The 23,151-nt window shown below is 37.5% G+C and overlaps 1 protein-coding gene across 1 annotated transcript in view; it reads right to left on the bottom strand.

The window, feature by feature from the left end:
• Window positions 1-23,151, bottom strand: part of THADA (THADA armadillo repeat containing) — a 163,115-nt gene that overhangs the window by 41,231 nt on the left and 98,733 nt on the right. The window contains exons 30-31 of the mRNA XM_018085265.2: window positions 21,319-21,434; window positions 4,760-4,845 (exon numbers count right to left, since the gene is read on the bottom strand). Coding sequence (XP_017940754.2) covers window positions 4,760-4,845; window positions 21,319-21,434 — 202 coding nt within the window. The remainder of the gene's footprint in view (window positions 1-4,759; window positions 4,846-21,318; window positions 21,435-23,151) is intronic.

The raw sequence follows: 23,151 nt of genomic DNA on the forward strand, positions 1-23,151 counted from the left end.
TGAAAGTATTTTTTTGCAAAACTCAAGGAAAGAATGTATTAATGAGAGCAGAATACTGACTGATCTATTTCAGTATCAAAACAATCTATTTATGAACAGGATTAATCATGTAAATACTAAGTAACTGTTCCTACTGTTGACACCAACACTGGAGTTTCGTTAATCTCAAGAACTTTTATAAATTCTTCCACCTCAAATGTAGAAAGGAAAAATGCATAGTTAGACTACAAATGGCAGCTTCTCCTAAATCATTGATTCATCCTATTTGACATCCTGTTTAAAGTTTCCTCTTTCTCATCAAACTTGAATTTTGAAGACACTATACTCAATAACAGCCCAAACCAGCCAGCGGACTGACAGCATAAGGATAAAGGAACAACTTGGCAGGATTATCTTTAGCAAACTTTTCTTTCATCTTTTCCCTTTTCTGTTCTACATCCTACTTCACTTACGTTGATGGGCTTTCTGGACTCAACACTACATTTTATCAACAAGTGCCATTTTTTGGAACACAACCCTGAGTAAAATGTGCTTTTATTAGTCAAGTATATTTTAGACAGTTGCATCCATTTTCCCTTCATGAAATGACAAAATAGCATAAGAAAACTATTCCAAGACATGAGCAAGAAAGAAAACATGACCACTTTGTCCTGTGGCATTCTTCATCTGTTACAGAGAGACAGAACATCCCAGATCTGAGCTTCACTGCAACACACCACTCTGGCTCCTGTATTTCCAGCAGTGCAAGATCTTAATAATACTCTCATCTTACTGTTTAGCTTTAAACACCAATTTTCAGAAGATCTGAAAGCAGGAATCTCTATGACAGGTCCTCTCAAAAGTATACATATTCAACACAGGAATCTTATTTACTGGAATAGCATATCACAGCAGAGCCTGCCTGTAGTCTGGTTTCCATCTCTTGCAAAGCCCATCTCTGAGTGCAAAGAAAAACGTCCAACCTCAGACACACACACAGATGTGGAGCTCTACAGCTTGGCAGACCTCTGCATCTAACTCTTGCTGATCAAAACTTGTGAATTTGCAAATAGTTATACACACAGTTAAGGCTAGACACATTTTCACATGGACAAAGGGGCTTTTTCACCCCCCCTCCAAAGGTGCCTACAAGTGTTTCTTTATTCCTCCTATAATGTTTGAAGCAGCATACAAGTGCCAGAAAATCCTCTGGAAGAAGACTGCATTGTCCTACCCAATAGACTGAAAAGTCCCTGGACATCTGTGATTCCTAGTCCATAAAAACAGTTACTGCTGAGAAAATACATCAACGAGGTCTGCAAGAAAAAATTCACTGGATGATATAAATAATTATTAATAGCGGCAACAGACATTAGCTCATCAAATAATCCTATACCTGGTAAGAACTTTTTTCCCCCTCTCAAAAAAGGTAAAAATAGCATTTTTATTTATATAGTTTAATTTTTTTTTATTTTTTTAAAGGTTTGCTTCCAACCACAATTGATAACAGAATAAAAATATTTGTAAGTTTACATAGTCTTGGCATTATGTATTGTCTCTGCATCTCTGAAGACCCTCAGGCACATCAGGAACTAGAAGAAAAGCTCTAGATTTTGCATATCAACTCAAGGAAAGAAAACTGTCTTTTCACAGTGACATGAATCAGGCAACACTTCCATCCAGTCCAGCAAACCAGAAAAACTATGGGGTTTTTTTTGTTTAAGACAAATAAGCATCATTTGACCAGTAATAAATTTTTAGCTGGACGAGATGCTTTTGGTATCCATTACTCCCTGCCTTCCTAAGCCGACATTTTAAAGTTTTTTTAATTTGTGAAGTAAATTCCCTAAGGGCTATCCTGCACTTTAACAGACAGATTTTATTAATTGAGAACAACAAATCACTTGCAGAAAATAATCATAACGGAGGAAAGGCCTAGGCAGAGCTGTACTCTGAAAACCTCTTTGTAATTGTAGCCTCTTTAGACAGGCATAATCAATTAGAAGTGGTCTGATTTTAACCAGTTGCAGGCTCATTACATTGCATTCCCATTTCTGTTGATGAAAATCAGTTTCAGCCTGTGGCCTGGAACTCATATACAGCACTTCCTGGGGCCTCTTAGATAAACACATCAAGAAACAGTTTTATTTGGATTTGTCCTTCACCCTTTATTCATTGAAACAATTTTACAAATCAAGATTAGAACAGAGAAAAATTGGCTCAGAACCAGAGATACACATGTATGAGTAAAATATTTAATCTCAGAAAAGTATAAAGCTTCAGTTAATAATCATTCCTTAAAAACATTTAAATGGGAGACTCAAAACATTCATTTTCAACTGGTGAGTTTAGTCTTTCTCTTACTGTGTCATGGGACACTCAGTTTCTATTTAATATAAACATATTACTCCTTCCTTTCAGAAGAGCTTCTGCCTGTGATACATAAAATTGTCCCTAATGTATCTTGAAGTTTTCAAAACAGTATTTCTAGTCTAAGCTTTTACTCTTTGTAGATACTGCCTGCAATATGTAATTTTAAACCTATGCAGGAATGAAACTTTTAAGCAAGACAATACTAAATGAACTATCCTCGAGCAGACAGAATCTGCAAAAATAATTGCTTCCCTTCTGCAGAAATTGTACCTTACAGCACCCAGGTTTGGTACAGTCCACATGAGCTTTGAAAAATAAATTAATTCACTACAGTCAGTAAATCCAGCCACAGCATGGTGCAGTCCCTCAGGCTCAAAGGGCTATTCACAAGTCAGGGGCATTAAAATAAAAGAGGGGATTTTCCTAGTGTGAAGAGGTCTATAAAAGCCTTTGCAAATGTGCAGCAATTGTTTAAAAACCAAAACAGACAAAAAACCAAAGATAACTGAAATAGGAAAGAGACTGATAAAGGAAATGCAATGCTTACTAAGGAAGCAAAATGAGGAGCCCTTGCCTGGAATACTGGCTGTTCCTTCGTAAAAGAAAATACACAAATAGAGCTGAAGGGTGAGTGATAAGAATAACAGAAGAGGAAAAAACCTTAATATGAAGAGAATACAGAAAGACCAGAATGATTCATACTACAAAGGAGAATAATGGAGCTAGAGGATCATGATTTAAAAAAGTGCAAAAATTAATATTCAAAAGAGGACCTTTCTTTTAAAAAGGATTCAAAGTAAAAGAGTGATGAGCCAAATATGGTTGAAGGAGGCTCTGGGGGCTGTTTTTGCTTATTTTGTAAGTATGATATACAGCTAGACTTTTTAATGTACTGCAAAGGATAATCACTAAGGCCAATGGCATATGAGGACTTAAGAAACTTTATTTCATAGATATAACAAAAATAAATAAATATACATTATAATAACTATTTAACCCAAAAATACATTAAAGACTCAAGAAAAAATTTATTCCTAGAGATGTGTTATAGTGAAGATGCTTTATATAAGGTGGTGCATTCCTCCCTATAAAGCATGCGGCCCTTACCTAGGCACCAACAGCGGCCAATACCCAACAGAATGAGGCCTACAGGGCAACATTATCTGGAAATTTCCTTTACTGAACAGCATACCTTGACACCTGAGATACATGAGAGAGGAATGACTCTTCAGAGGACATGAAAGATCAGACTCATCTCCTGGAGTGCTCGATAACCCCAACCATCATCTCCTGGTCTAGTGGAAGTCACCTGTCACATACTCTCTCATGTCTGTACTCCTGTTCTAAGGTCTAGATTCTCCATCCTCCTGTCTGAAGAAGTTCATTTCGGACACGTTCATCATCAACCTGCTTTCCTAACAACTATCACTATCTGATCTGTACATTCACAAGAAATCACACCAATAGTGATTAAAGGATTAGAATGGAACTACTTCTACCAAAGGTCTAGGCAAAAAAAGCAAACGGAATTAGTTTTAAAATTAAGAACAGCGCCCACAACATGACTGTCTGAAATAAAGAACAGTTCCAAAGACTTAAATGCAGTGTTAACATCAGACATTAAGAATTTTAATGAAATGACAGAACTGTTCTTTAATTGCTTTCCTGGACTGACAAGGTAATTTATTACTCACTTGTTCCTAAGAAATGAACAAAACAGGCCCATAAGGAAGCTAGTTACAGCTGACTGAAAATGGCCTACACGCTGCCACACTTGAAAGGGTATTCCTTCCTTCATATCTTTGTTTTTCTTATTGTTTAGAGCTTGTTTTGTATTGTTGCAAACTATACTCTGCAACACTATAACCACTGATATTTCTGACTGGTTCTTCAAAAAATTCACAGTGATAAAGAATCAAAATAAAAAAAAGAAACTGAAAGAAACTCACAGTTGTTTCTTATAAAACTTCTGAACATGAAAAAAAACTTTCTCTGAAACACTTTCAAGTGTCTCATGAAGGAACATCTCTGTGGTTTTCTGGAGAGGTTAAAGTAGCAATATTCCAGGGTCTGGATTTTGTTTGTATTTACAACCTTCGATCAGAAAAACATTTTGGAACATGGAGAGGATCTTTTTTGTTGTTAGCCATTCTAGGACTAGGAATACTGCAAGATCATCTCTTCAAGCTTTGACATGGAGCCATACCTCATTCTTCTCATCAACAAAACCTAGGACTAGCTCTTCAGAAGGCAGAATAGAGGGCACTTTTACACGAAGCAGCTAAAGGACTCTAGCATTCAGTAGATACCTGAGTGCAAGTAATATACTATTGTTTCTCCAGATTCAACAGAGCTCAGAAATAGATACAGATATTCCAACCAATTTATAAAACCACATTTGACTTACCTTGCTTTTTACACTTCCCCAGGTGAGTACTCAGCATCACAAGGACATCAAGATAGGCAGCTCTGGTCACCAGACAAGGATTTAGCCTAAAAAAAACAAACAAAAACCCCAAATTTCTAAAGATTAAATCCTTATAACATTCTGCTCAGAAACAGCAGTGAAACACACCAGCTTGGTGTGTCTATTTTAATTAATGAAGATCAACTACTGGTCAAATTAGACTGCATATACAAAATAATTATGCCAAGTTATCTAAGCTTCACTTCCTGGTCCATTCCAAATGAGAGTCTCCCTTGCAAACTGGGTGTTGCCAGTTTGCAACACCCTTCCTCCATCCATTCCACCAAATCACAGCTTATACATTTAATTATTATTGGATGAATCAGCTTGCCCTGGCAATTAGTGTGCCTTTGTTTTGTTTATAGATAATGTGTGTAACTAAATGCATTAACGAAAAGAAGTCTTCAGGTCTTACTGTTACAGCTCATAAAAGAGAAACTTCTCTTGAAAGGTACCTGCTACACCTTTTTAACAGCCATAGCTCTCTCACTGTTCTGATGAAGATCATGCATGTTTTTAAAATTACGTATTTCTTTTCCCAGACAAGAAAACTTGGGATTTTGTGTGTGTAATGCAATTGGTAATTAGCTACTTTCTTTTCTACCTCTTCAATTTGCAAGTGATAGACATTTACTTTCTCTTCAATTAGAAAATTAAAATTAGGTTAACAACTTCATTTTTCTTTGCATTGCTATCACTCTATGTTTCAGCCGAGAAATTTTTTTTTAAAATATAACTTAGAATGTGAACAAACAGGAAATGTAGTTCAAAACACAGAAATTATTTTAATGAGACCAATGGGACTTGTACTAAAACAAAACCTCTCAGAATCAAGCAGCACAAGCTTAAAGTATGACTAACTCTGTTCAGTATTTCATTTTTATTTTATCTGGCACTGTCTTTGTATGCTTATCTTGATGTCTGAAACTCTTTCAAAAAATTGTTAATTAAAAATGTTCCAACAAACATTCTCAACCCTAGCATCTTTAAAATTCAAGGAAAAAAGCTTTTTCAAATAAGATATGTGATCATGACATAAAAATGCAGGGTTTGAGGTTCTTACGTAGTTTCGCAGCTGTATTTGCCTATGGAGAGCTAGCCTATGAACCTGTTAAAAAAGGGAACTTGAACCAGAAACATTGCTCTCACCTTCAGTAATAAATTCTGCAATAAGCCCAAAGGACTTATGTTTTCTTTTATGGCTTACAATATCAGGCATCCATGTAACACAGAGCAGACTACATACTACCAGGATCTCTCTTTTAAAGAGTTTTATTCTCCTTTTGGACACTTTCTTAGTAGGGAATTAGTTTAGGTTCAGAGCTCCAAAAACTTCTCCATGCTTGCTTCCTACCACTTTCCTTAGCACAAGAGCTAAAAGCTTGCCTGCTGAGAAGATGCTACTTTCTTTTCTACCTCTTCAATTTGCAAGTGATAGACATTTACTTTCTCTTCAATTAGAAAATTAAAATTAGGTTAACAACTTCATTTTTCTTTGCATTGCTATCACTCTATGTTTCAGCCGAGAAATTTTTTTTTAAAATATAACTTAGAATGTGAACAAACAGGAAATGTAGTTCAAAACACAGAAATTATTTTAATGAGACCAATGGGACTTGTACTAAAACAAAACCTCTCAGAATCAAGCAGCACAAGCTTAAAGTATGACTAACTCTGTTCAGTATTTCATTTTTATTTTATCTGGCACTGTCTTTGTATGCTTATCTTGATGTCTGAAACTCTTTCAAAAAATTGTTAATTAAAAATGTTCCAACAAACATTCTCAACCCTAGCATCTTTAAAATTCAAGGAAAAAAGCTTTTTCAAATAAGATATGTGATCATGACATAAAAATGCAGGGTTTGAGGTTCTTACGTAGTTTCGCAGCTGTATTTGCCTATGGAGAGCTAGCCTATGAACCTGTTAAAAAAGAGAACTTTAACCAGAAACATTGCTCTCACCTTCAGTAATAAATTCTGCAATAAGCCCAAAGGACTTATGTTTTCTTTTATGGCTTACAATATCAGGCATCCATGTAACACAGAGCAGACTACATACTACCAGGATCTCTCTTTTAAAGAGTTTTATTCTCCTTTTGGACACTTTCTTAGTAGGGAATTAGTTTAGGTTCAGAGCTCCAAAAACTTCTCCATGCTTGCTTCCTACCACTTTCCTTAGCACAAGAGCTAAAAGCTTGCCTGCTGAGAAGATGCACATCAGTTAGAACTGATGCCATAAGAAGCCAAAGCAATTTTAATATGACCTATTTCGGAAGAATTGTATTAGGCAGACTTAATTTCTATCTATCTTTGCTAAAAAAAAAAATCTCTTCTGTATCTTGGGCATCCAGCTGTTGCCTAAGTTGTTCTTCACAAACCTTTGTGAAAACACCACCAAGAAATACAGAGTTAGGAGCTCAACCCATGAGAAAACAGAGTGACCGATCAGTCAAAGGCTTAGAAGAAAAAAAAAACCACAAGAGGCCTCTCACAAGTACTCATAAAATGGATTAAAGCAGCCACAACAGACTTAAGATGAAGAACATAATGCCTACTGCAGTACAGCTCCCTTGAAAAGTAGAAGATTTGCTTATTATTCCATCTTTCCAGTGGAAAGAAAATTTCCAACGTACAGACTGTGCCTTGAGAAAAACATGACTGATGCAACTGTTACTGAAGAAGAGGCAACAGCAACACTGACGTGGTTTTTTATTCTGGTCCAGTTTTTAAGCACTTACCACTTCATTTTGAGTATGTACATACACATGTTTTGATTTTGAAATGAGACTTTGCTATCATAAAACATGCCAAACGTTTGTTCCTGGCTGGTTCTGTTGCTCTGGTGATGCTAGTGAATTCTCATCCATATGTGCCAGACAGACACAACAGGAAATTCAATTTTCCAAAAACAAGAAATTTCGGTGTTGTTCAGACTGTAGCAGAAAGCTCAGTCTTGAAGACAATCAAACTGTGATTTACATAACAGACCTGACAGCCAAAAATCACATGCTGAACATTTCTAATGATGGACTGCGCAGTATTTAAGATGACCTGTTCATGCAGAACTTCAACAATGAGAGTAGGAAGAGTACAAAATGTTTCTTTTTTAACAGATATCCAAATAAAGTGGTGTTCTCATAAACAAGATTTGAGGAAATCTGTCTCCGAACAAGCAAGTCACAGCAGTAGCAAAGGTGGGAGCTCCAGATATCTGGAACACCATTCATTTTTTTTTGTTCAAAACCCAAAAATTATTTTATCTCCCTTCCAACAAGGATATTAATGGAAACAAATAGATCATATGCTCACTCCAGATGATAAACTGTATGTGACTCTGAATGGGGGTAGAGCTAGAGAAGTTTAGAATTCTCATATCTAAGTGTATATCCACACAGCAATGAAAAACGGGTATCAAAACAATATTCATACTATTACACACATATACTAATAATAGGCTAGTGATGTCAGGGCAGAGATCTATATCTGATTAAAGTAATGCTTTATCTACGTTAGCCAATTGGTTGGTGTAACAGCAGCACATTTGGAATTCAAAGAGCTGGCACCAAAGATCCAATGGACACCCTACACACTGCACCAGATGCATTAAACTATAAGTTTCAGAAGTTAAACTTGTGGCTTTTGCTTCTGCTTGGATACAGAGTTTATAGCCAGCCTACTCCAGGAATCTCACTGCATTAAGAAGCTTACCCCTCAGTTTCTAGCACTCCTTCATGATGCTTTCTTTAACTTCAAGCTTGACTGTCCAGGTGGAAATGAAAATCAGGTCACAGGCAACTGCTAAGTTAAATTTCACTAACAGCCAATACTGCAGAATATTTCGACACATCTGATTGAAGAGAGGTCAAAGGCTGTTTGCTCCAAGTAACATGTAAAAGGCAAGTACTGTCACAGACTTGACCTGCCAGGTACAGGGAAAGAAGACTCCTGCAACAGGCAGGGACAGAAAGGATTACTACTTAGCAAGCACAAGGCAAAGAAGAAATATGTTTCTAATTTAATCAAGGAGAATGAAATTATGACAGGAGGAGCTGCTGTGTCCCTACTAGATCATCCAATGAGAAAAGGCTAAGAGAAAAGAGAATTAGGATCATTCAGTCTGGAAAAGAGAAGACTTCAGGGTGACCTAACTGCAGCCTTCCAGTACCTGAAGTGAACCTACAAGAAAGATGGAGAGAGATGTCTTACAGGGCCATGTAGTGATAGGACAAGGGGCAATGGCTTCAAACTGAGAGCAGTTTAGATTGATATTCAGAAGAAACTCTTTACTGTGAGGGTGGTGAGGCACTGGAACGGGTTGCTTAGAGAAGTTGTGGATGCCCCACCCCTGGAAGTGTTCAAGGCCATGTTGGATGGGACTTTGAGCAACATGGTCTAATGGAATGTGTCCCTGTTCATGGCAGTGGAGTTGGGACTAGGTGACCTTTAAGGTCCCTTCCAAACCAGGTGATTCTATTCACATCTGATTGAAGAGAGGTCAAAGGCTGTTTGCTCCAAGTAACATGTAAAAGGCAAGTACTGTCACAGACTTGACCTGCCAGGTACAGGGAAAGAAGACTCCTGCAACAGGCAGGGACAGAAAGGATTACTACTTAGCAAGCACAAGGCAAAGAAGAAATATGTTTCTAATTTAATCAAGGAGAATGAAATTATGACAGGAGGAGCTGCTGTGTCCCTACTAGATCATCCAATGAGAAAAGGCTAAGAGAAAAGAGAATTAGGATCGTTCAGCCTGGAAAAGAGAAGACTTCAGGGTGACCTAACTGCAGCCTTCCAGTACCTGAAGGGAACCTACAAGAAAGATGGAGAGAGATGTCTTACAAGGTCATGTAGTGATAGGACAAGGGGCAATGGCTTCAAACTGAGAGCAGTTTAGATTGATATTCAGAAGAAACTCTTTACTGTGAGGGTGGTGAGGCACTGGAACGGGTTGCTTACAGAAGTTGTGGAGCCCCCCACCCCTGGAAGTGTTCAAGGCCAGGCTGGATGGGGCTTTGATCAACATGGTCTAATGGAATGTGTCCCTGTTCATGGCAGTGGAGTTGGGACTAGGTGATCTTTAAGGTCCCTTCCAATCCAGGTGATTCTATTGTTCTAGTTAGAACCAGTTGATGAACTGGGACCAGTTCATCACTGTGTGGGTGTAATCCAAACTGTGTATTCTACACCCTCCATGCCATTTCCCAGAAACTGTTAACAATAGACCATTGGGAGCAGCTGCCCAGAGCACACCTGACCCCTCAGGCTATAAGCTGGGTGTTAAGAGGCTTGTGAGATAGGAGGATGCTCCTGTCCTCATACCCAGGACTTACAATCACTCATTGTGGAACTCCCCGCCCTGGGGGAGATACTGGGCACTCCTGCCTGAACCTGAGTGTAATCTTGGGGTCTTGGGACTTCTGGTACCATTCATTGGATCCAGAGGAGGACCAGAACCTTGACGGGACTGCAACCACTACTTCAAACCAGACTGTGATCACCACCCTTGACCAGATTGCGACCGGCACTCCCACCAACAGGTTTTCCCTCTCCTTTTAGTCTGGACATGGGGCTCAGCACAGAGGCCAACGAACACCACTCTGTTCATGCCCCAGGATGCTGACTTATACATCTGGGTTTTGTGGGTTAAACCAAATGTTTGTCCATATAATTGTATTTATGGTATTATTTTTATTAAATTGTAACTCTGACTTACAATTTCTTTGGAGCTGGGTTAATTTCTCCTGCCGGTTTACCTTTAAACCAGGACATCTATAATCACAGAACTCCACAGAACACATAAGGTGATTGAAACACAAGTCAAAAAAGTTAAAGGGACCGAAGGTTTCAAATGGCTTACACATATATTTTTGTAACTGCCCAGAGCTCCACCCCAACAGTATCTTCAGTGTGGGGGAAATAAGGGTCTTTTTAAATTTTATTTTATTATTTTAGGTAGGCATGGCTGAACAGTAGAAAATATGAAAACGCAGGAGCCAGTTTCCATATTATTGACACTTTATAGCAGATTTCTGGATTAGATCCTAAAATAAAAGTCTTCCAAACCTGGCCAATTTCTTATCATTAATGCTGAACAAGTCATTGGGAATAGGATAGTCAGACCTCTTTGTAATTGCATTTTCAATTCTGGCATGTTATTATAAAATTAGAGAAGAGTTCAAGTCACTTGCAGGAAGAAACCTTGTGTTAGACATTAAGAGTCTAGGGATTCTTTTCAAAGAAAAAGGTTAATGGAACCAAACAGTCTGTTAAAATCCACAGGCTCCTGTTCAAATGCCTATGAAGAGGCACTTACAGAATATAATATGACCAGAGTAATAATAAGCTATTTGTTTTCAACAAAGAACTGCCTGGTAGGTGAATCAGGAAGCATACCCTGCAGGAGATATTCCCTCTCTGTAGATGTAAATCAGACCAGGCAGGTTCAGAAGCTCCACGTGCAATACTGGGGGTTGTTCCAGCTGGCTTTGGCTACCTGCAGTAGCGCCAGGACCGCTCTGCCTTTACCTCCTTTAAGAACCACTGACTGCAGCTTACGTCTGTGTAACATGAAATCAATCCTAGACTCTCACAGTTTGGAGCTCTACAAATATTATTTTTTAAATCTTTGATTCACCTATTATAGTTAAGTCATGCTGAATTTGAGGTAATCATTGGTTTGCTTATTTTGGATTGCAGATCTGATGCAAACCAAAATGGCATTTATTGAAGGAATCAGCAATATGTGGCCACAGACCTCCCGTGCACTTGGCTCACACACATTGTTTCAACTCTATCAAGAACACATGGCTTAACTTCTAAAATTAAGTTTCTTCTGTATTACTGTTTAATTTAAAGAAGATCCACATTAATGACTTATGAAGCAAATTATCTTCTCTTCCAAGGGAACTGTGCAAAGGAGCAAAGAACATGGAAAGCTCACACATTTGGCCTCAATTCTGTCAAAACACTGTGAAAAAGCTTCAAACAAACTAAATAGACAACCTCTTGCTCCTCTAACCATGAAGGTTTGCAGAGGCTCTTAAACAGCATTTCTACTCATTACAGGGTACCACTTATAACCACATGGATTTCTGTCTACAAATGAGGATGCCAACACACCTTGATTTATAGCAAATACCAAAGAATTTTGAGGCAAAACTCAACATTCTCAGTATCTTCTAAAAACCCTCTGCTTTCAATGACACTAAGTCAGATGACTTAAAAAGCTGACAGCTATTTTCTCCTGGCTCACTCCTCTTTTCCCAGCTCACTTCAACATGAGCAACAACAACTGTAACATTAATTTATTGCATTTGTTACATAAATAATACAGATACAAGTTAGTGATTATGAAATCAAAGCTGTTTGTGTTAATGTTTATTACAGTAGGTTTTGGTTATTCTAGAAATTCAATGTTTTCCAAAGAGGTAGTTTATTTTGCTCATATTTTTCCTCCTTAGGAAACAGATGTTGGAAAACTATTAGCAGAACAAGCACTATTTAATATACAGCAACTTACAATATTTACCGAACGTTTAACAACAATAATCAAAGCATATTTCATCAAACTCTCAATAAGGACTTAAGAAATTTCAAATGCAACCTGACAATCAATGTCTATTAAATAAAAATCCATAACATCTCTTATGAATTAGTTTAGCTACAGGTACCTTCGTGTAATTACGTGTATTGGGGATACCTAAAACCTCTTGTAAAAGGTCTCAGAAAAGCTCTGTGTTTCACACTCTCAAAGCTTTTAGAAAAGTCTGAAAGATTTCAAATCTTCCAGCCAGTGCTGCTCTATGAATCTTATTAACTACTAATCTTATTTCTCAAATGGGAATATAACTTTATTAAGTTATAGAATAGAATTTCCACATAGTAACATGTACATCACTGTTTTGGTCACAGTAAAGCAATATATAATTACACATAGCCACTTTTAATCTATTCACTCAGATTGGTTACTCTCAGCCCCGATCTTTAAAAACTGATAACAAGATTTGGATAATGAATCAAGTTAATGTGGAACTCCAGTCAAAATTATACAACTTACAAAGTCACCTACAAATCCTTGTATTTTGGCCAAAAATGTCACGACCCACTCTTAAGCGTCAGGGTAAAGAAACCAGAGCTGACAAGATTACAAAGGCAACCCTTTCAAAGGCCAATTCATAGCTGCTTTGCGAAGAAGAGAATCATCCTTATGACTTGCATGACTGTTTTAATCTCAATTTCCAAAGTGATCAATTAATTAAATGAACTGCCTACTTCTTCTCTGGTCTTTAATGAAAAAGTCACTTTTACTGTAATGCTGCATGTTTCTGGAGCGTTTGGAAAGGCCAAAAAGGACTGAGATTCCCAGAAGGAAGACCTTTTCCTGTAACTGAAGTTATGAGTAGCATTTTAGAAAAAGTCCTATATTAAAAGAAAACGTGTGATCACTAAACACGGCCCCAGTCTTCTGGTTAAATAGCATGCTATTGTCAAAAAATTTTATATTTTACCTGGCAGAAAATAACTCAGCTTGCTGGTGATAAATTTAAACCCCAAATTCTCCTACTTTCTAGCCACCAATATTCCGTACAGTTTTTGACTCCGACAGATAAATTGGTTTCCTGAACATCATATTCGAGTTAATACACAGGATGCTATTGCACAAGTTCTTGTATTTCTGAACTTTAAAAACATTTCTGATAAGTCAAATTTTACAGTTGAGGCTGAAATTTCACTTTTGGCTCTACAAAAACACAGGAAAGAATTCTGACTAAGTCCAACATGTCCTAATGCCAGGTAGTACTTGGGGACAGGATCTATACAAATTCTTTTTTGGGGTTTCCCAGTCTGCCTTTGTCTTCCATAATCTTAGCTTTTCAGTTTGGCACACTGGCAACTACATTTTAGGTTTGCAGTATATCTTCCCTTCCCTATCAACTCCCAGTGTACTCCTTGCTGAAAAATGGCAAATCTCTGAAAAGCATTCCTACTCATGGAGGCCAGATTCTTCTGATATGTGACCTGCAATTTTGTCAGCTAAAATATCTTCTACGTGCGCCAAGAACTGCATCATCTGTAACATCTGCGTCTTGATACAGTCAACTCTACATAACCCTTAGAGAAATATCCATAGGGAGTTTTATCCTTGGAGGGTTGCTGATGAACCAGGCCAAGCTGGCTGTACTGACCACATTTTACCTGCAGAGAGATCTGGTAATGATCACTTGTCATTTATGGAGGCGACAGAGCTTATGGAAATCACTCCTACATATACAACGAGTGGTTGATTAAAAGATTAAATCTCTCAGTGTTTTGGTTATTAGCTTTCAAATTCTGCAGTATTCTAAAGACTGAGGTTTTGGGGGGTATATTTGTTCAGAAGGCAGCCTTCATATTTTAATCTATTTTCTCTCAGAGCCCACATCTGTAGCACTCAATCAACATGCATGGCCTTCCTCTTGTCTTCTTGAGGGGACATTAATAATGGATTTAATTATTAAACTTTGTCCATAGCATTTTTAACCATGTAATACAAAACCAGCACATCAGTGAACATCACGGCCAATAGACCTACATCTAATGGAAAGCATTTAAAAAAAATAATAATGAAGCCTGCAGTACCAAGTAATCCTTGCTGAGTTCCTGGAAGTGCAGGAACACCCGCACAGAAACAGGAATACAAACATCGAGTAACGATGCATCTGCTTGCCCACTTGGTGCTGCTGAGACCTTCTCAGAGTAATTACCGTGTGCACGGTATCCCTCACTTGCCCATTCTATAAGGACAGGTCATCCAGCCTTATAGCAGGTATTTTCCCCAGAGGGAGTTGCTAGTCTGGTGATTTAAGTTTTTCTACCACCTCCAAAGCCAGACTATTATGTTGTTATTATTTTCCCTAATCTCTGCAAAGGCAGAGATTTTATTGCTTCAAAAAGGAGCTGCACAAATTATTTTTTTTTTGTGATACCACCAAGAACATCCTGAGTTTCAGCTATTAAGAAAAATTAATTTGTGCTCTGGCTGTCCTCAGTGAAGGATACAAAAAGACTGTGTTTTGTTGGTATTGTTTTTAGCATACCTGATTGATAAAATAATCCTGTCTCTTCTTTTTTTTTCTCTTAATGAGAACCTCATGTGATTCCTCAGCAACATCCTAAAAACCTTAGAGGTCAAACTAGTCCCATGTGCAAATTTAATGAATTTTACACAATTAACATCAGGGGGCTTACTTATTAAGAACAAGCTATGAAAACTCCTATGTTTATTTAATAAAAAGCATTTTCAGATATGAATGAGGATTTATGTCCAAAATCTGTAACTGCCTTCTCTGAATGTTGTACTAGTGGAGAGAAACATCTTAAACAATCTTATCCAAATCTTAATATTCCTGAAATATTCATATCTGAGTTAGGAGTATACCTATGAAGCCGAGTCATAGATTATTTTATCTTATGCAAAGTACATCTTAAACTTCAGCCTTAAATTCAAACATCTCTACTGATACCCAAAATAGGTGTTCCAAAACATGCAATCATCAACTATCTAAATATTGTAGCTGTGTTAAGGATACTATTATCAAAACTGCTAAAAGAGTGGACTTGGAGCAGCACAGAAACCTAAATTAGCCAGCTAGAAGCACGTAAGAATTAAATTAATGCCTTCAAGAATACATTTGTGAACAACGACACAGTGTTATGACTCCGCTCTCAAAAGTAAAGACAAACGAGGCTAACCTAGGCTCATGGGTCAGAATGCTGCAGATTAATAAATTACTGCCAAGCACCTGAGGTGCAGTAACTGTGCATAACGGTATGCTTTGCTCTCAGCTGGAACAGAATGACAAAAATTTCCCTTCAGGTTTTGTGTGTGCAAGAATACACACATGAATTATTGCTCCAGTTGACAGAAAGTTAACTTTGCAATTTGAAATCTGGTAAACAGATTTCCACAGAGCAAAGTTCAGTTATTAAAACTATTTTCAACTTTTGAACATAACTGTATAATGCATACAGACCACTAACAAACAAAGGTAATTAACTGCCCTTCTCAATGTGTAGGTTTTAAAGACAGAAATGAAAAAGTGGAAAAGTCAGAAAACAGGAAGATGCCAAAGGCAGACAAGGGCGTTGGAAGGACAAGGAGGTTTGTCTTGATGCAGTGGAAGAGGCAAGGGTACTACCTGAAGAGGACTCCTCTGCCAAGGAGGATGACCTTACATTCTCCTTAGTTCTTGGATTCTTGACGTTTTAAAAGTACAAAAACCCCCTTCCAGCTCCCAAATAAGGACCACTTCAAAAAATGACACAGAGGCTGCTAGCAAAGCTGCAGAGAGCCATGGGCATCTTGCACCTATATCTAGGTATGCCTGCATGTGCCACTGTTTTGTCTTTAATAGCCTGCTCACTAGAAACTAGTGCTGTCTCTCCTAAGAGGCAGCGAGAAGAAAGGCATATTTAGGTTACAGTCTGAGCCATGATGTCCTGAAACCACAACAATGCCTCCACATTCCTGCTTTGGCCTAAATGCACCTCACATGAAGTTCATTCTAGAAAGGAACTAAGACTGGTCATCTGCCTGCTGTCACTCACACAGTGCTGCCAAAAGTGGAGGGGCAAAAGGGACACTACAGGCTTGATGGAGTTCCATGGCCATCAACTTGAAAAGTTACAATACTCTGCAGCGTTATAGAATACCAGTGGGATTTCCCTCATTCAAAGCAGTCATAGTTAGATCATCCTAGAGGCAGCCTGGAGAAAACTGAGCAGCACATATCTCAGTGAACAGTGAGCCTGGTTTTGAGCCTGGGCCTGAAATAACTTTTGTGAGGTCGAATCTTGTGCTCCTACATCAGGACCTATTTGTATTTGAACAGTCCCATCCATAGAGAGCTATAACCAGCAGCACTGCAGAGCACGGGTTACTCGGGTTATGAACCGAAGTGCACACATGGCAGGCGGCCCATTCCACACGAACCAGGGACTCTTTGCAAAATGCAAAGCCAGTTGGTTTTATACAAGGCTGTTCCACACAAGTTAGTTTCAAGAAAGCAGCCTTCTTAGAAGGAAACTTTCCCAGTGCAGACAGGCTCTCAGCTCAGAAATGGCACATGGCTGGAGGTTAGCAGAGTTATGTTATTTGACTTCTGGCAGAACCTCAAAGTCTTTTCCCCCTCCTGTGGTCTTCAGTAAGAAGGAGGGTGGAAAAAAAAAATCAAACTCAAAGTACTGGAAAGCAGCATCCTACAGCAAAGCTGTGCAATGACATGATTACACAAATTTTCCAATACCAATACTTTGCCATGCCAAAGGCTACAAATAAAACAAGAGAAAGATATTTCTGGGACTTCTGTACAACAAATTACCAGCTCCAAAGGCTGCTCTTTTAGCTTTCTGTATTTATGAAGCAGAAGACATCTAGAGTTAGTCTTGTAACTCCCTGGTATGCAGTTGAGCTAAAAACTACTTTTTTTTTTTCCAAATTCATATGACAGGGCTTTGAACTCTTTCAAAGGTTTAGTTTGATAAATTGATTATTTTTTGAAAGTTTTCACCACATGAATTTCCATCACCTCATTCCATCATCTCCGTTCTCCAGCAAAGCAGATTTTATATATATTTTTAATTTCTATTCTTCCAAAACCCCCTGCACCTCCTTTACATGAAAAAAATACAATGAACTAACACTGGTGTGAAGGTGGAGGAAAGCAATAACATTATTATACCAATTTAAACTAACAAACAGATTTATTCCAAAACAAAATAAAAAACACCAAGTGAAGTATAAACCTGCAAATGTAGTGAAAAGATTCAAACATCACCTTGAGAAACGGATGGAAGGCAGGTCTTATTCATCAAAACATCAAAAATGGAAATACTGTTTATGAATACACAAAAAAGTTAATGTTTTGAAGATGTAAAAAAAAGCCAAGAAGAAAAAGCAACCATGTGTCATTAGTATGGGAAGTCTGCCTTCACAACAGACAGAAAATACCAGTTGAAAAAGTGAATGCTTTATGAAATTGAATTTGGGGAATGTGACCCACTATTTTATTTTCAAAAGGAAAATCAGGTCTTGGAGTGGGGAAGGAAGAAATTAGTATATTACAGGGAATGTGCAATAGGTTCTTGAACTATTCTACACCAATACATTCTGATGAAAGGAAATTACATTCAGGCATTGAAAAAGCAAAAGAACTCCCAAACCAAAACCCAAACACAGAAAAAACCCCACCCAGTTCAGGAAACCACTGAAGAACAATAGTTTTTCCTACAGATACACACATGACAAGTGAGCTTCATTTTTAAGAACCACAAATGCAATCCAAAATTTTTTAGTTTAAGATTCTCAGAGAAGTTTGTTCCATAGTATGAAGTACGTAGTTGAAAGAACACCAGCAAGAACTTTACAGAACTAGCACAGAAATGTGATTAAAAATTGATGTTTGGGAATAATTTCCCATTTCCCCAGACTTGTGAACCATTTTCCTGTTAAATTTGAACTGGTTTTTGACTCATTTAAGATTAATAGTGAGTGCCTCTAATACCCTCTTTTCAAACAGTCACTGCACTACAATATTGGCAACATGCTAAATTATCTCCTTACAAAAAAGGCAGAAAAAGGAGATGAAGACCTCTTTTTTCTCTATTATGCTCACTCTCTTTGCCTGAACAGAAAGAAGGTAAGAATGACTGTACACGGACCAAGGGTCCAGCCAGCCATCACCCTCTCTGACAGTGACCTGCAGCAGGAATATACCAAAAAGTTTAACAACATAGCAAGAATAAAGTGCTGGTTTACTGATACTCTCTACTAACATCCCGAAACCCACACAGGCGGCCTTACTCAGTCTCACAACTCGGTTGCCAAGCAACCTCCTAATACTCCTTTAAAACAAGAAAAAGAGAAACCAACAACAAAACCCTCAAATCCCACCGCTGTTCACCTCCACCCAGCCAACTACAAACAGTAAAGCTGCACACTGAATGTGGGAGGCTAAAACTACCAGAAAATACCACCTATTTCAATATCTTTTTGTTTTGGTTGCTTGGTTTTTTATATGTTTGTTTTGTTTTTAAATTACACCACACTGAATACATTTATCTCAAGGAGAAAGTTAAGAGGTGAGCAAATTATCTTGTGGATATTTTACTTGCTTTTTTTAGAGTTAAGAAAAAAAAGAAACAAAACAAAGAAAGAAAAAAGAAAACATATCTTAGCTCCAAGTGTGCCTAAGGATCTATGGCTGTACAGACTCAGCAAGGCTGATAATGTCCATTAAGAGACAGAAACTCTTTTTGCAAATTTTAAAAACCATTGCTTTAAGTTAGTGTTGCAAGCCTGTATGCTCATAATAAAATAATTTACTATCTTGGGAGAAAGACATTTTAAAAAACTCTATGCATAGTATTAACTGCATAATGGAGAATGCAACACTATGAAAAAGAGGCTACAACAAACTGACAAAATAAAAATGTGCTAGACAGGGGGTAAATATTACACATACAGCTGTGGCTTTTTACAAGCAAGTGAAAGAGAAAATACATCTCTTAAGGAAAATACCTATACCATGCACCAGAATTTCTTAGAGATAACCTGAAAACATTTCCTTTCCAGAGATGATAAAAATAATAATGATAATAAAAAAGTCACTAGAAAAACAACGAAAGAGTCAGTATTAATATTACTGATGTATTAAAAGGGGCAGTTCTGAAAAAATACTTTGAAAATGTAGAATTTATTTAAAATCTGTAATGATCAGAGCCTGGCCCTTACATATGCAAGAGAAGGAGGTTTGAATTATGAAGCTTGAGTATCTTTCTACTAAATTGGGTCTCCGGTGTTTGCGGGTTTTTTCTCTTTCTAACAGTATCAATGGATTTAATTTAGTTACATAAATTACCATTCTCACTTAAAGCCTTAAATATGCTTATGCTGAATCAAGTCAACAGATCCACCAAATCCACCACGACGTCTCCAATCAGGCAGAAAGCAGATGCACAGGAAAGCATAAAAACAGTGACATTTGCCAAAACCTCTGTCTCAATCTTTAAGGTTGCTGATGAAATTCTTGAGCCAACTGTGATGTCTACATACTCAGTAACCTCACTGGACTTTTTTTGCATGACTCTCTTAAATCACTGGTTAAAAATTCAGACAGGTTTAAAACCAAGACTATCTTATATCATGGAGTTCCACAGCTAAACTAAAATTACATGAAAAATGTCATTATTTTGTTCCTTTACCTCTGCCATCTTGGAAGGGACGCTAATTTCCTTTTCCTTTTCTGTGTGACTCATAGAATTAATTTTTTTCCATGTCATCCCTTAGTTGTTCCTTTTCCAGGATAAAATAAGAAATCTCAGGCTATTTAATCCCTCCTCAGGTAGAAACTGTTCTATACTTGCTGTCAGTTTTTATGCTGCTTCTGATTCCTACTGTATCTTCTCTGTGATTTACACAATATTTGAACATACAACACAGATTAATATACAAACATAGGTGTGTTTTCTCCCCTCTTGAGCTTCACCAAGAACCAGAGTGATTTTTTTCAAACAAAAAATCTGCTCAATCAACTGTTTCATTCATGAGCATCAATTCACAATTATTTACACCAAGTTTTATGTGCCGTATCATCACTCTCATTGTGTAATTCTCATTGTGTAATTCTCAAAGATCAACTCTATCTTGATTACCCGAACTCAGGTAACACTGATAGAAGACTTCTCAACCCACTAGACACCCCCCTTCTCCAAACCACTTATGATGTTGGTTTGGATGATCGCAAAGAGACACAGGTTTTATCAGAGATCCACACCAGGCTGCACTGGCCTGGCAACCTCACTCCACGGTGCAAAATGTAGAATATTCCCAGTCATCTACCTATGCAAGGACTTATGCTCTTTGTCCACAACAGATTCCTTTCAAGTTTTGGGAGGGAATTCTCCCAGGTAGGAACTCTCAAAAGCAATTGATGAGACTAAGTAGATTTCAAAAAAAAAAAAAAAAAGAGAGAAAGTAAAGAAAGTTCTATGTAGGTCACCTCAAGACAGATGAACTTATGAAAAATGTTTCCAAAACTATCTTGGATTGTTTGTGGACAGCTAAATCCTTTTGATAGTTTAAACGATTGCTATGATATTTTCCTACTAATTTTTTTGAAAGGTCAAAGTCAGAAAAATAGGAACATAAAAACCTTGTACATGGGCATATTTTTCTTAGTCAAGAAGAAACAGTTATCCTCAAAGTGTCTGCTTCTGTAGGAATTTTCATTCATGGGTTTTTTTTCTTTAATGACTGAACTAAAATGTTTTTTAATCTTTACTTTTTAGATAAAAATCATCTTTGTTAAAAAATCAGCAAGCCAGTAAGGCATCTAAGTTTTACATATTTCTAGAGAAATAAATGTGTCCATCTTGCTAAATAAAAATAAAAAAATCAGCCAACCCTTTCATATGTTAGTAAAATATGTGAATAAATCACAGATATTTTTTGTTTTATCTTACCTTTTAGCCAGCCATAGTTTGGTTCCCAAACAGGTAATGATGTCAGTCAGTCCCTGCTGAAAGTCCAAACTAACGAACTGCTTTGATTCTAAGTATGACTGCAGCAAATGAAATACCTAAATAAACAAAAAAAAAAAATTAAAAAAAATTCAAAACTAGAGTTTGTAGCCACTGCTCTTCCTCCAAATAACCCTAAGATGAAACAGCCACCTGAAAAACGAACAACTGTTACTCAAGGAAAAATATATATTCATTTAGCCTAACAGTCAACAGGATCCTTAAATCCTTAAGTTGCCTAGTCTTTAAAATTCACATAGTAATTGAACAGCAAAGCACAGAAAGTGCTGGAAGATGTTAACCTCCATGAAGTGAATGGAAGGCAGCAGGATGAACACTACTCCTCTGGCCCTTGCCAACTCAAGCATCTCTCAACTTTCAACTTTCTTCTGGTGCTGCTGCTCACCAGTGCCAGCACAACTGCTTGTGGAGCTCGCTGGCAGCTTGGCACACTGGATGGAGTGGGGCTGGTTGCATCATACAAGTACAACCAGGGAGACAAGGAAGGGTCTTAAAAATACCATGAAGGAAAGAATTCAAGAAACCAGAACAGAAAGCACAACCTGTAGCTTTCTGGTCAGACAGCTAAAAAGTTTCTGTTCTTAAAAGACCACCCTTTGCTATTTAAAAACAGGTTTTTCCAAGTAGAATTGAATATATCGAAAAGTGTTAGGAAAAAAAATTAGTTAAAAAAATGTATAGTCACCTAGATCATAAGCATGAAATGATACTATTGGACAATGAAAGAAAGCTGACACCGACTGCACGGTGGAGAAGGACTCTCCAAGCCCATCCTCTCTGCATGTGGGAGAGGGTGCATGACACACACTTCTGACACAAGTGACAACATCCATATAATGCCACTTAGTTTTTGCTTTTACCATTAACATGCAAGTGAACAGGAAACACCTGGATGAGTTAATTTCTACATGAAAAAACATGAAGATAAACAGTGCAGTACTGAAACCTGAAGGGAAAGATCTTACTCAGGTTTAGGAGTTTTGCACATATATGCAGTTTAGAAGCTGGAATGGGAGGAACAGAGTGATAACACTCCCTCCTCCTTTGAGTTACAGCCTCAAAACCTGAAATTTTGTTTGCTACACAGGTAAGTTACACTGATAGAAAAGGCTTCTATGCAAATTGAAAAAGTACATCCACCATTATTTACTGAAACTGGCCACATGCAGAATTTAGGAAGCTTTAGCAGTATTTATCAGATCATTTCTGAAAATACATAGAAGAGCATTTTATAAGGAAACACTCTTTAACATGTCAGAGTATTAGCACTTCATACTTGCAAAGTGACAATTTAATGACTAATGGATCAAGCTGGGGCCTTCACTTCACTTTGGGAAAAGAAAAACCTTTGTATCCAGATTTTTACATCTCAGATCTTGGTTTCCCACATTCCAGCTGTCACTTGCTCCAGGGGTTATATTTTTTTGTTTGTTTGCTTGTTTTGGAAACACAAGCACTGCCACATAGCATTAGCTTGACACAATTTCATCTGGGTTATTTTTTGTGAAATTATTCAAGTGGAAAAACAGCTGCAGTCATTTCAAATAAGCACGGAAACAGAAGAGAAGAGAGTCAAGAATACCTAATCCATATAAATGTTGAGGCAGGCTCTAAACATTCTTCGATGAAACAAATGCCTGTCTAACTGTTCTAATCCTGAAAACAGCCAACAAAGCAGATTCCAAAATACTTGTATGCAACCTCCTTCAGTGTTTCACCCTCAAAATCCAAGCTCTTGAGGTAAGGTGTTCCTCT

Source organism: Manacus vitellinus, unplaced genomic scaffold (assembly GCF_001715985.3).
Source record: "Manacus vitellinus isolate BGI_N305 unplaced genomic scaffold, ASM171598v3 scaffold_8_pilon, whole genome shotgun sequence".
NCBI lineage: Eukaryota > Metazoa > Chordata > Aves > Passeriformes > Pipridae > Manacus > Manacus vitellinus.